The sequence below is a fragment of the Eumetopias jubatus genome, unplaced genomic scaffold, assembly GCF_037043125.1.
Source record: "Eumetopias jubatus isolate StellerSeaLion01/CBP00866 unplaced genomic scaffold, mEumJub1_p1.0 scaffold_7, whole genome shotgun sequence".
In the NCBI taxonomy this organism is placed as follows: domain Eukaryota; kingdom Metazoa; phylum Chordata; class Mammalia; order Carnivora; family Otariidae; genus Eumetopias; species Eumetopias jubatus.
The window spans coordinates 61,682,774-61,697,895 of record NW_028274813.1 but is presented as its reverse complement, the minus strand read 5'-3'; the positions used below and the strand labels follow the sequence as shown (position 1 = coordinate 61,697,895).

General features: G+C 34.9%; 1 protein-coding gene across 4 annotated transcripts in view; it reads right to left on the bottom strand.

The window, feature by feature from the left end:
• The window catches only part of BAZ1A (bromodomain adjacent to zinc finger domain 1A), a 96,046-nt gene that overhangs the window by 21,403 nt on the left and 59,521 nt on the right, over positions 1-15,122 (bottom strand). For 3 of the 4 annotated variants that reach the window (XM_028114759.2, XM_028114760.2, XM_088024640.1), the window contains 8 exons: positions 14,368-14,463; positions 13,327-13,465; positions 11,913-12,059; positions 6,840-6,935; positions 6,489-6,713; positions 5,389-5,554; positions 4,799-4,912; positions 1,689-1,813 (listed from right to left, as the gene is read on the bottom strand). In XM_028114759.2, the coding sequence (XP_027970560.1) occupies positions 1,689-1,813; positions 4,799-4,912; positions 5,389-5,554; positions 6,489-6,713; positions 6,840-6,935; positions 11,913-12,059; positions 13,327-13,465; positions 14,368-14,463 (1,108 nt within the window). The remainder of the gene's footprint in view (positions 1-1,688; positions 1,814-4,798; positions 4,913-5,388; positions 5,555-6,488; positions 6,714-6,839; positions 6,936-11,912; positions 12,060-13,326; positions 13,466-14,367; positions 14,464-15,122) is intronic. The other variant, XM_028114758.2, reaches the window with a different exon arrangement.

The window sequence follows — 15,122 nt, the reverse complement described above, 5'->3', positions numbered from 1 at the left end:
GAGAGAGAATCTTAAGCAGTCTCCACACCCAGCGCAGAGACCAACACAGGGCTCGATCTCACCACCCTGAGATCATGACCTGAGCCAAAACCAAGAGTTGGACACTTAGCGGACTGAGCCACCCAGGTGCCCTTGTAGAAAGATTTTTAACACTGATTCAAGATCTAATGGTTTAGGACCGTTCACATTTTAAATTTTCTAATGAATCCATTTTTATAATATGCATTTTTCTAGGATTTTATTTTTGCCTCCACTTTCAAAGTAATTGCCATAAAACTGTATATGCTATCCCCTTATCTTTAAATTTCTACTTTATCTGTAGTTATGTTGCTTTCCTTTTGAGCCTTAACCTTATTGTGACTCCCCTTCCCCTGCCCCCAAATCAATTTCAAGAAAGGTTTGTCTAGTTTGTATCTTTTTCAAAGAATAAAGTTTTGGCCTTGTCCTATTACTTTCTATTAATTTCCACTTGTATCTATTGTTTCCCTTTATCTGGAGGGATTATTCTGTTTTCTACCTCTAACTTCTTAAATGAATGATTAGCTCAATTTGCCTTTCTTCTTTCCTAATATGTATTAAAACTAGAAATTTTCCTCTAAGTTGAGGGACTGTATCCAACAAGTGTTAATGTATAGTATGATTAGTTTTTTTGTCAGTATAGTTTTAAATATTTTCTAGTTTCCATTTATGGTTTCTACTTTGACCTATTACTTAGAAGTGTGTCTTAAAACTCTAATCAAATGAGGCTTTTTGGTTTGGATTTCTAAATCAATTGCATTATAATCAGAAAATGTAGTCTCCAAAATACAGAAATACAGAAAACACAGATTTTCTGTCTACTTATAATAACTATTTAGCAAATAATATAGAAAAAAAAAGATACCATCGAAATTATAGGCACAGAATAAAGTTGAAAATCTCCTTCAATAGTTGTCAAATGAAGATGGTTAAAGATCTTCAGAGTAATTTGCATCAACAACTTTCAAAAAATATATTCCCTTTGATCCAGCAACTCATTATTCTAAGGTAGTTGATTTCCATTCTCAGCCATATGGTACCAATTATAAGCATTACTGACCTTTGTATTTCTAGCATCTAAAAGGCATTTAATGCATGTTGAGTATGCTATAGGGTAAAAATTTCTATTTGGCCTAATATAAAATAGTAAATACAAAAACTCAACAAAACGCGCCAACCAAAAGTTGAAGTTATGAGAAACTGACCTATAAAAACAATATGAATATTATTGCTCCTCCCTCAAGTATAACTGACATGAGAATAAAGACTGAATGTAACTTCTAACAGCATTTTTTAACAAAATGGTTACCATTTAAAAAACTTACTGCAGCTACGAGTTAGGTATTTAAAAAACAAACACACCGGGTGCCTGGGTGGCTCAGTTGGTTGGGCGACTGCCTTTGGCTCAGGTCATGATCCTCGAGTCCCAGGATCGAGTCCCACATTAGGCTCCCTGCTCGGCGGGGAGTCTGCTTCTCCCTCTGACCTCCCCCCATGCTCTCTCTCTCTCTCTCACTCTCTCTCTCACATAAATAAAATCTTAAAAAAAAAAAAACACACCTTGGAATCACAAATGAAGTAACCTAATACATATTTCAGGATAGCTGAATTATAAAGTGCCTTATTAATTAAAAACAAGCAGTCATGCCCTTAAGAAATTTCTGTATTACCCCTTCTGCCTCTTTTATGTGATCCTGGGTCATCTTCATCTTCAGTGACTGTATCTTGATCAAGTTCCTTTTGCTCTATTTCTTTGCTCTCAGTGCTAGTATCAAAATCTTCTCTTTCTTCCTCCCTTAAGGAAAAAAACAAAGATTATTTTCATTAATGAATATATAATTCCATTCATGAGGTATTTATTGCCTGCCTATGAAGTGCTAGCCATTATGTTTAGGAAGTAGTGGACAAGATGACAAGAGAGTTTATATTATCACAGAGAAAACAGGTAATAACACAATTATAAAATTAAAGTATGTAATAACTATTAAAAAATGAGAAGTTCAAGTTGCTATGAAAGCATTTCAAGAAGAACCAAATCTAGTCTCAAGGATCAAGAAAACCTTGCTTGAAGGAGTGACATTTAAACTGTGAGACTAGGGAGACTGGGGAGGGGTAAGGTGGCAGGTGAGAAGAAATCTCCTTTCTAGCAGAGGGGGTAACATGTGCAAAGGCTCTGAGCTGAAGAGAAAAGGAAGGAGCTTATCATTTTGAGAAAAATATAAAACAAAAAGAAGTAATCCAAGATATGAATGAGAAAAAGGCAGGGTAAAGATCATACTGGGCTTTGTAGGGCATTATTCAAAAAGCAATGGGAAAAAAATGTTAAGAGTTTAGAAAAGGGAAATGATAGGATTAGAAAGCACTTTGGTTGCTATGTGGAAAATGATCTGGGTGAGAAAGTAGATGAGGGGAGACAAGAGGCCACTATAATAGTCCAGGTAGCTGGCTGGGAGGTGATGGTTGGCTCAGAGTAGAAAGTAAACAAATAGTTGAGGAGAGTAGGTGAATTTCGGATATAGTAAGTAGGCTGAATGAACACAAGATGGATGTTTTATCTAATTCATTATACTGTCCAAATTAACCTTGAAATAAGTTCCACCATTTATGTTCTTTATCCAAACAGAGGTTTGCAAACTCAAATGTGTTTAGGAGCCAGAGAGATAATTTAAATGAGTGAGGCTAGATGAGGATAAAAAAAAATATGAAATGGGAGAATCTATAATGTGCTTACTTTTCTTTTTTTCAAAATTAAGAGATCACAAGGAAAAAATCTGTAACTATAGGAGGTAATGAATACCAACTAAACTTACTGTAATTATTTCATAACATATGCATATATCAAATCATTATGTTGTACACCCTAAACAATTAATACAGTGTTAGAAGTCAATTATATTTCAATAGAACTGGAAAAGGTTTATAAAATGTGAAAAGAAAATTGAGCTATAACTCACATATCCTAAAATCACCATTTTAAAGTGTACAAATTCAGTGGTTTTTAGTATATTCACAAGGTTGTGCAGTCATTACCCCTATCTAATTCCAGAACAGTTTCATCATCCCAAAAGAAAAACCCCATAGCCATTAATAAGTCCCTTTCCATTTCCTTTTCCCCACTGCCCTGGTAACCACTTATCTACTTTTTGCTGTGGATTTGCCCATTCAGGACTTTTTATATAAATGGAATCATACAATACGTGGTCTTTTGTGACTGGCTTTTTTTACTCAGCATGTTTTCAAAGTTTATCCACATTGTAGCATGTTTCAGAATTCTATTTCTTTTTATTGCTGAACAACATTGTGTTGTATGGATATACCGCCAAAGAAATACATCGTTTTGTTTCTCCATTCATCAACTGATGGACATTTGGGTTATCATTTTTTTTTTTGGCTATTAAGAATAATGATGCTATGAACTTTTGTATATACATTTTTGGGTGAACATATGCTCTTAATTCTCTTCAGTATATACCTAGGAGGGGAACTGCTGGGTCACACGGTAACAAAGGGTTTAATTGTCTAAGAGACTGCCAAACTTATCCAAAGCAGCTGCACCATTTTACATCTCCACTTGCATGAGAGTTCCAGTTTCTCCAGATTCTCACCAATACTTCTTATTGTGCCTTAACCGGATTACAGCCATCCTAGCGAATGTGAATATCTCATTGTGATTTTGATGTGCATTTTCCTAATGACTAATGATGTTGAGTGTCTTTTCATGTGCTTCTTGTATATCTATTTTCTTTGGAGGAATGCCTATTAAAATCCTTTGCCCATTTTTTAATTGGGTTGTTCTTTTATTGTTGAGTTATATGAGTTCTTTATATATTCTGCATATTAAACTATTATTAGATACAAGACTTGCAAATATTTTTTCCCATTCACTGGGTTGTCTTTTTACTTTCTTGACAGTGTTCTTCAAAACACAAAAGTTTTTAATTTTGAAGAATTCCAATTATCTATTTTTTTCTTTGATTGCTTATGCTTTAGGTATATTAACTTTACCAAGCTATCCAAATTCCATTTCTTAAAATATTGTTGAAGGCCATATAAAATAACAGCTGTTACAAGTTTGTGACCTATGGCCTTAAGACTATTAGGTATTTTTGTATGCAAGTATAACTAAAAGTCAATTACGAATTTCAGAATACTGAGATTTTTAGAACCTTCCTTTGCAGATTTCATAAAAAAATTATTTCTGCAAAATTTGAATATGGTTTGCCAACTACAGTATGCAAAAATTCCCACTTGTCTTCATAGCCAATTTTTATCCCAAATATTTTCAAATGCAACAGAGTACTTAAGTCACTGAATACTTAAGGTGCTTCCATCTTCTCCCAATGCCATCTATTAAAACCTCCAATTTCATCCCTATTCCTCAAACTCAGAGGAGCTTTGTGAAACACAGTGTACAACTCTGATGGTGGTGGTGGTGGTGGTGGTGGTGGTGGAGGGGGGAGATACCACTATTAATGCTAGAAATGTATTACTGGTTAAAAATAGCCTATTGAAAGGTTTTCTGGGCAATTATCATTTACAACATTAATTCCATGAGAAAATGAATTCTAGAGTCCCTGAAAGTATTTTTTAACATAACACATACATACTTGAGAACTGTATATATGTAAATTTCATAGGCCCACTGGTATAATTATTATGTACCTATAAATAAAAAAAACTAGAAAACTAGTTTTTAAAACTTTTGAAAAGCATTTTAGAGTTTAAGGTTCTAATTTTTATTCTTTATGTAAAGCCCAATGAGCACTAATTCAAACCATACCCAACAGATGTATCTGCAGCTGAATTTCTCTGCTCCTCTTCCTTCAGTTTCTCTTGTTTCTCTTTCATTTTTTGTTCTTGTTCCTTCAGTTTTTCTTCCTTCCTTTTACGAATTCTGAAAGTTAACATAAAATATTATAGTCTATCTGATGGAAGATACTTTAAACTTTTGGCATATTGCTTTAATCATAAAATTATGGAAAGTGCTCTAAATGTTACCACAAGTTATAATGTAGTAATTTATTCATAACCTTAGTTAAGCCATCAAACATCAGTGTGAGCCAATATCACATTACAGCCCAATGTGAAATATCGTGTTTTTTTTTTTTTTTTAAGATTTTATTTATTTATTTGAGAGAGAGAGAATGAGAGATAGAGAGCACGAGAGGGAAAAGGGTCAGAGGGAGAAGCAGACTCCCTACTGAACAGGGAGCCTGATGTGGGACTCGATCCTGGGACTCTAGGATCATGACCTGAGCCGAAGACAGTCGCTTAACCAACTGAGCCACCCAGGCGCCCCGTGAAATATCGTTTTAGATGCAAAGAAATAAACAGCCTTCATTAGTACAACTGCCTATAATTATCTCTTACCTAGCAGCTGCTTCTTCCCTCTCTTTCCGATGTTGTTCTGCTTTTAACTCCCGGAACTCCTGCTTTGCCTGTCGTAATATATCAACGTAATCTTCAATGAAATCCCTAGTAGAAACTAGGGTCAGGAGTTTCCCACAGAGAGCATGAAGTATCTTCATTTTTTCTCCTGTCAAAAATTGGTAAATAACTTCTGTATCATCAATGACAAAAAGGAGTTGTTTGAAAAATCTTAGTTTGTGGCTCAACGTGAAAATGCTTACTAAAGAATAGGTAAAAGTCTCAAGATCAAACATGCCAATGGCATGTCTTCAGAAAGAAGCACCTCTGAATCCAAATTAACAGGTATGTGACATACAGGCATTTCAAATACAAGTAACTACCATATAGACCAGTTAAATAGACATGAAAAATTTTCTAATGACAAAGAATTTTTTTCAAGTTTTAATTTTTAGGCTCACTTAGGAAGTTCAAATAAAAACAATTATTACCATATGAATTAAAAAAATGGCAACAGGCAAATCACTACTCTGAAAATACTGCACAAAAACACTACTATAAATTATAAAAACTATGTGAATGTTGGAATGAAGGCGCTCTACTTTTATTATATGTCCTCTTAAACAAGCATATTAAAATAAGCCCTACATATTTGTGCATTGTAATTTTTTATTTAAAAAAAGGAAGTGAAAAGTAACTTCATCTTAACTTTATATACCATTTCTCATACCTCAAACACTATTTAAGCAAATGTTAGAATTTAGCAGCTACAGCTTAGATTTCTGATACAATGACAAATAAGAAAGCTAGCTAATTCTCACTTATCCTTCAAAATTTAGTAGATTAACCACAAAATTTTAAAGTAATAGGAAATCCAAATGAAAAAGAAAAGAAAATCAGAAACAGAGCTAATATGAATAATAACAGTAGTCTCCATTTGGGTCACTATTTGTATTCCAACAATGTTTTTAAGGACGGTTCTCCTTCTCTTTTAAAACGGCTATCATCTAAAATTTCTCATCAGGACCTAGTTTTCTGGGCTCAAGAGATAGAAGAGGGACGGAAGTGGGCAAGTTAACCAAATTCCAACTTGTAAAGTTTACCTGGTGTCAAATCATACACTGAAGTGCTTGCCAGTTTCTTCACTAGACTGGGATTGCTCAAACGAAGCTCCATACAGGCGTCATCTGTAGCGTCAAATCCTCCTCGCTTTTGGTATCTGTACTTTGCATTTGCTGATGTTACATCAGCACCTGAAGCTAAGATGTGCAGTCTGAGGATTTCAGAAAGAGTGCAGCTATCAAGATCCAAGCTTTTCAAACTGCAGCCTATAGTTGTTAAGAAATGAAATTGTCATTTAGAATACAAGCCATAAGTCCTCAGCAATGTAAAATGTACCTTTATAAAATTAAAAATAAAAAGCCAAACAAAACCAAAATAAAACCCACACATACCCTGGTGCAACTGCGGCCACGCAGCTGCCAAAGATGCAACTGCAGACAGTGCAGATTTTGTGGGGTCTGCATCTTCATCCAAAGCCTCTGTTAAATCTTTAAGGAAATAAATACTTTATTCTAGTGCAAATCAAAACTGGGATATTTGGGAATAACGCCCTTCTAAAATGACGAAAGAAACAGCAAACAGCTTAACATTCAGGAACCGCAAAAGAACCAACACTAGGTACAACAAGCATCATTCACATTCTGCCTAGTGTCCACCTCAAACTATGAATCCCAAGACATGTACTGCACACTCATATTTTCCTTAGTTAACACAGAAGACAATTTCCAAGTTACCAACAAGATGCACATAAACATTCCCCCCAAAATGGTAAAATACACTTTTAAAAACAAATCTCACTCGATGTAACTTTAGAAAAGTCTACTTTGAAAATCAGAATCTATTTGAAGATCCCCAATCTTTTATAAATATTTAAGATTGAATCATAACAAAGTAGGGTTATAATCATCACAAAACCAGCACAGAAAAAGAACTAAAACAACTTAAAGATAGCTGTCTCTTAACCACTGATTTATCCTCTTCACTGAAAGTTCCTGTTTTTACTTTGAAAACTCTCCAATCTAAGAAACAACAGGAAGATTACCCTGCATTTTCTAAGTAAATTGCTTTCTAACTCTGAAAATCATACCTAGCTTACAAACAAGACTACAGAGTAAATCTACTGGCACAAATTGTATTTAAAGCATTAGCATACGTAATTATTCCTAATTATAACACATAGATGATAAAAAAAATTAAAGTGTCAACTATGAAAAAACTTTAAGCTTACAAAAAAACCTTTTGTTATATTATAGAATGGTAGGCATAACTTCAGACTGAGTCAGATAATATATATTCTAGTCTCAACACTGACAGCCCCCTAGTTCCTAGTTGTGCAGCCTTTAGACAAATCACTTAATTGGCTTCATTTTTCTTAAAGGAGTGAGTCTCGATCAGTAGTTTTTAAATTCTTCAGATATGTCTTGGGAGTCCAATACAAAAGAGATAAAACTTCCCTTTGTTCAGTGGGATATGGAGATGATAATCTTGCCCATTCATTTTTCCAATTCTCCTGCAGTGGCACCAAGGAATCCCTTTACAACTCAACAGTACTCCATGGATTAGAGCGGGAAAATCGCTAGGCGAAACTGGTTCTGTGGTTCCTTAACCTTCTACTATGTTTCCCTTCTGAAAGTTCACAAGCTGACAAAATGAACCTCAGAGAAAAAAACTACTGTCCTTTACTAAAAGGAAAAAGGCAGCTCTGGGATCATGTCTGATTACAATCATTGACAATTTCATAGCAGTTAAAGCATAAACACTACCACACAGAAGTTATCTGACTGAACATTGCATATATGCAAAAGTTATTCCTACCAGGCCCTGAATCCAGTCCAAATGCAAGACATTATATTCCTTCTTACCATGGAAATAGTAGAGCTAAAACTTCCTCAATTTTCATTTTATATGGAAAACCACAGAAAATTAATAGGCACTCTAAAATTAACACCAGTCTTCGTTACAGAACTGTAAAAGTGGACTGGCCCTTTTCCTTTGCACCAATCACCACATTCAACCTATTTTATCTGTAGTAATTTTTAACTTCCTAGGACAGTTATAAAGGCCTTAGGAAATGGACAACCAACAAAATGAGTTTACTTTTAATTGTTTAATTGTAAACTAGGCATGTTAAAATATGTATTTTATTTTTTTATAGATTTTATTCATTTATTTGACAGAGGGAGACACAGCAAGAGAGGGAACACAAGCAGGGGGAGCAGGAGAGGGAGAAGTAGGCTTCCCGCCAAGCAGGGAGCCCTATGCAGGGCTCGATCCCAGGACCCTGGGATCATGACCGGAGCTGAAGGCAGACGCCTAATGACTGAGCCACCCAGGCGCCCCAAAATATGTATTCTTTAACTCAATTATCTATCAAATGGCACTCTCAAGAAACTGTATTATTACTCTAGGATTTGCTTAGAGACAGTCACTTGGGTACATCATACCAAGAGAATACAGTTGACTCTTGAACAACACGTGTTTGAACTGTGCGGGACCACTTATAAGTATATTTTTTTAAAAAAGATTTTTTGTATTTATTTATTTGAGAGAGAGAGACTTAGAGAGCAAGCAGGGGAAGGGGCAGAGGGAGACTGACAGAATCTCAAGCCGACTCCATGCTCAGTGCGGAGCCCAATATGGGGCTTGATCTCTTGACCCTGAGATCATGACCTGAGCTGAAACCAAGAGTTGGAGGCTTAACTGACTGAGCCACCCAAGAGCCCCTATAAGTAGTTTTTTTTTTTTTTTTGTAAAAATACAGTACTGTAAATGTATTTTCTCTATAACATTTTCTTTTTTCTAGCTTACTTTATTGTAAGAAAACAGCATATAATACATATAACATACAAAATATGTGGTGTTTGACTGTTTATATTATCAGTAAGGCTGCCAGTCAACAGTAGGTTGCTAATAGTTAAGTTTTCGGGGAGTCAAAAGTTATACATGGATTTTTGGTTGGGGGTGGGGAGGGTTGGCATTCCTAACCCCTCAAGGGTCACCTGTACAGCTGAACTGTATGTTATGATTATCTGAAAGTTACATTTATCACAGTAACCTAGAATCTACAATTTCAACACTAAACAATGATACTTTAGCAAATACACAAAACTATGCTATGTAAGGATACTCTTCTTCCTATATTTATTAAGCTCATCATATAAGACTGAAGAGAGGAACTGAAATTTTTAATGTAAGATTTAAAAAATTCTTGGTCCAAATTTCCAAGATTTGATATAAAAGAAAGGAGGCCAAAGATTTTAGATCTTCTTGAAGATGGATAATTTTATAGGCAATGTTAGGGAAACAAATACTCAAATTTTCAACATCTTTGCCATATTATGAGGTAATATAGCATAGCCAGTATGAGGCTCCAGAGCAGACTGCCTGAGTCTGTATCCCATCACTTTTTTTTATTAGCCATGTCTCTTTGGGCAAGTTAATTAAACTCCTCAAGTCTAAGTTTTTTTCTAAGTAAAGGCAGAAAATAAGTATTAATAATCTACCAGTTTACTATGCCTACCTATCTATGCCACAAGGATGATGTGATCATTAAATGAAATTATATATATATATAATGTCTTATATCACTTGCTTTCAGAAAGAACTGTGGGAAAGCTTTTTTGTTACAGAGATAGGCGAACATGGGTAAAATAACCTGGGAGAATAGTCTAGGATCCTTACTGTAACTGAAATAATTATGTAAAATGTAGTCAATACAGGGGCATCTGGGTGGCTCAGTCATTAAGCATCTGCCTTCGGCTCAGGTCATGATCCTGGGATCAAGCCCTGCATTGGGCTCCCTGCTCAGTGGGAAGCCTGTTTCTCCCTCTCCCACATTCACCTGCTTGTGTTCCCGCTCTCGCTGTGTCTCTCTCTGTCAAATAAATAAATAAAATCTTAAAAAAAAATGTAGTCAATACAACAGGGAAGTGGAGAAGGGTGAAAAACTCCAAAGCATATTTTTTCCCCTTAACATTTAAATAAGTATCTTCAAAAGGAGCATTAAAACCTTTATTTAATGACCAATACTTATTCAGAGGTAGACCTTGTATTAGTATGTATAGATTAGTCCTTTACAGGATTAGAGCTATAAAAATTACAGATCAATCATGAAAGGAAACTGCAATGGCAATACAAACACCAGTACACATATATTTTCTTTACACTAGTTGATTTTCCAACATAATTTCCTTGTCACCCCACTTTTTGTCAGGTCAGAATTTGGTTCATAACCCTGTGATGTTATTGGTCATTAAGACAGTCTAATGGCTAAAAGAATGAATATTTGCCATATTTTCTGTCTTGGATAATCCATCTTTAGTGCTGGTACTTGCTATCTCAGAAAATCTTTAGACTTTTATAAATGGTTTGCTCTTCCATCTTCCCTTTAGTAGAGTCTCATTTTATGGACTAAGTCATCTGAGATGACAAAGGGACAATGCTGTTAAAATGACCTTGATAAGGGACCTATGGTGATTAGCACTCAAGAATATATTTTGTTTGAACTCAGACTGTAAAATATAAAGAAAACCAACATCAGATTCATACTTATCATTATCCTATTGCTTCAGGGACTAGGCATAAAAAAAATGAGCTCAAATTACCTAAGGTCAACAATACTATCTGAATGCAAGAATGTCACACCTTTTTGTATCAAGACTACTAACCAAATGTCTCCCAAAAGTTATTTCTTATTGTGAATTTTTATGCAGTACACTGAAGTATTGTTTAATAAGGCTTCTGATCCTAAATCTCTTATGTGACAAAGTTCACGGAGAGTATAAATTCAGGAAGCCAAATCAATCTTTTACTACACATGCTTAACAATTCCTCTGATTAAGGTAAGTCCTAAACAAAACAGAGAACATACTCTGTTTTAAAAATAAAAAAGGGTTTCTCCAAGAATTATTTCTACGTTAATATGTACCACACGCTGACTTTAGATATTTAAGTGCACAGAATTTAAACAGCAAAATTTCTAGTTCAAACTGTTGATGAAATAAAAAAATTAAATTTTACTTGATTCTGATCTATAAACTGTCACATCTCAAATGAAATCAACAAGAGTATTTTCAGTTTAAGTATTGGTAACAATTATTTAAGTATTTCCTTAGGTGGGGGCAAAAAAAAAAATCAGTGCCATTTAGCAGACTCTCTTGGAATTAGATACTGGTCAATGACATCTGTAATGTTCCTAAATCATAGGAGAAATCTAAAGGAATAAAATGCAAGATAGATTTGGGGGGGGAGAGCAGATACTTTAAAGGTCATCAGAAACAGTGCATTAAACCAAAATTTTTATAAAATAACTGATAATGTATTGTTCATATATGACTCAAGAACTGGGGGACTTGAAGAGCTATATTTTATAATTGTAAAAGTGAGGTTAATTTTAAGATAACCTTCAAAAATCAGTTCCAAAGCTACAAAGCTACTATCAATCAGCAATAACACTGAATTCTGACCTTTGGTGTCAGCATCCGTTATTTGCTCTTTGGCTACTTCCTCTTCTTCTTCAGCTATCGCCTGGAAGATGGCAGTCAGGAAGAAAAAAAGCAATTCACATAGTGGGCCTTCACTGTCATTTCCTACAAGAGCTTCCTCTAACACTTCTGTGAATAAAATGTTTAAAATGAATTTAAAGTTCTGTTCATGTACTGAAAAAACAACTCCATTGGAATAAACATTTTAATCAAACAACAGCCTGTGTAATTATTTTAAGTGTCCATTTATCAAAGTAGAGTATTATCCAAGGCAAAATCAAAAAACGATTTATAATGATTATAATAAAACACAATAAAATCATAAGCCAAAATCACTACATTCAAGAAAGTCAAATTAGCCTCAGCAGATCAATACCATATTTCCTTTTAAGTTTAAATTTCAGGTGTAATTAAGGCACATATTAAAAGTTATCATTTTATTCTAATATGAATAACAACTCAAAGATTTGTTATTGTTGCCCCATTGTTCTCAAGAGCTATGTGGGGCATTAATGTTTACCGCGTAGGAGAGAGAATCATAAGTGTGAGGTATAATCTTAATATTGTATCCAAATCATAAATGTTATCTAATTTATCTTACCTAAACCAGCATAGTCTAGACCTTCTTGATCTGTAAGGCACAATGATTCATGCCTCACCCAGGTCCTTCACATTGAAGGAATGTGAAAGCCCTCCTGAAGAATACACTTTTATTAAAATAACAGTGACATTATAATTCTGTCTTTGAGGGTCTTTATTTTGATTTTAAGAAAATTATTTTGCTATTTGACAATTAAAAATCCAAAATGAGATCCAAAGCCCTTCTCAATTAATGTAGTTCTTATAATGTTTATACAAAGTAAAAGTATGGAGTCAAAGCAGAATCACAAATTAGAGGTTGGCAATAAGTTATCTCTAAATACAGCTGATGTCAATTCCTTCCTTTCTCACACTTACATAAACCATGACACCTTTGAGAAGAGGAATCTATTCCTTCACGCCCTTAAATTTACCTAGCAGGCGTGACCAAAGAAGTATGACAGAAATAAGACTTGCCAGTTCTAAGCCTAGCCTTTAAGAAGGCTGGCAGTTTCTGTCCTCCTCTTCTTGGAGCCCTTAGCCGCCACCAAGTAGCATAGGCTACCCTGATGGAGTGGGATGTCACATCAGGAGCACTGAGGCACCAGGCATGTGTGTGAGGAAGCCATCTTGAACACCCAATCAGGTAAGCCTTCACATGACTCCAGTCCCAGCCACTTCCTGTAACCTCATGAGAGACTCCAAGAAAGGGCTGGACAGTTAGGTCCAGTGACTCTACAGAACTCTGAGAGATACTAATTTTTTGTTTTAAACCACTAATATGAGGGTGAACTATTAACACAGCAATAGCACTTGCCTAGGGTTACTCCCTCAGGAAACTCATCTTGAAGATCAAAAAGTTCCCCAAAAGCATTAAGAAACTCCAAAACCATCAGAGCATCACCAAAGATTTCAGGAGGTAGTCTAGTCTTCACTGGAGTTGGTTCTGGAAGTTCCTGAAAGATTAAACAATTTATATAACTATTTTAACCAAGTGCAGAAAATTGTAAAAGGTAGATATATACACTTTGCTGAATAAGATTTATTTCAGGCAGACTAGTGGTTCTCAACCCTGGATGTTTATCACAATCACCTTTGGAACTTTTAAAATTATAGATGTCTTGGCCTTATTCCAGCCTTACTAAATTATAGTCACTAGGGACTTTTTTCTTTATCAAACTAAGAACAACTTTGGGCTGATGTATACTACTGACTACATTTTCTAGTTAAGAGGGACTTTTAACTTAGATTCTGAGATCAAGGCATTAGCTGCGTCAATATTATCTTTATTGCAGGATCTCCTTAGGATATGGAATAGAATTAATCCATCTGTTGAATTTACAAGTGGTTCCATACAAACTGAGATGAATGATAATACTGGATTATCAACGATCATACAAATGACCAATTATGTCTACAGAATGAGAATCATTTTCAAAGTCTGTTATAAAATACTAACAGTGCCGCTTTGGAACTCTAACTATAGCATTTGCTTAATTGGCTAGTTCCTCTTAGTTAAATATGAAGCCACTATTAAAAAGAAAAATTTCTTTTTTTTTAATATCTCCACTTTATTTTTTTTTATTATTTTTTTAAGATTTTATTTATTTATTTGAGAGAGAGACACAGCGAGAGAGGGAACACAAGCAGGGGGACTGGGAGAGGGAGAAGCAGGCCCCCACCGAGCAGGGAGCCCGATGCGGGGCTCGATCCCAGGACCCTGGGACCATGACCTGAGCCGAAGGCAGACGCCTAACGACTGAGCCACCCAGGCGCCCCTAAAAAGAAAAATTTCATCAGCAAAGCCACATAGGGCACATAGAGCATAGGTGTGAAACATCACGTAACATACTTATACCTTAAGATCGTCACATTCCATATCTTCTCTAGGTTTACTCCACTGTTTTAAGTATTCCATATATTTTCGCTTTTCTTCACGTAATTTTTCTCTTTCCTAAAACAAAAGGTTAATAAAATTTTTTATAAGAATTTTATAAGGCAACATCAGCATCACCTGGGAACTTGTAAGAATTACAAATATTTGGGCCCTAACCTGGACCTACTGAACAAGGAACTCTCAGGTTGAGATCCAGCAGTTGATGTTTTAATAAGTCTTTCTGGTGATTCTGATGCATGCTAAAGTATTAGAATCACTGATCAAAACAATGCTTGCCTAACACTACTGCTACAAAGATGGAAAATGTCTCATACGTAAGAGCCCATGGATAAATATTAATTCAATTTAACCCTGCCTATAGGGGCTCTCCTATTTCAAATCAATTAAATCTTGACAAAGTAAAGTAACAAATTATTAGAGTACCTAAAATAAAACCTCCCCCTATATTTGTCATATAGTTGTTATTTTCAAGATTCATTTAAACCTAACAACCTAGGGACAGAGGGACCAGTAAGTAAAAGAAATATCAGAACACAGTTGGTGGATTTCTTTTTCTTTCAATCCAGGCCACTTCTCTTGCTCACTTGGTCTTTTGATACACTTACTTCTTGGTTCTGATATTTGACACTGGAAGATAAATAATGACCCTAAAAAGTCTCCAATAAAGCAGAGTGTAAATAAAATATTTTATATTTATTATAGTTTATAATTATTTT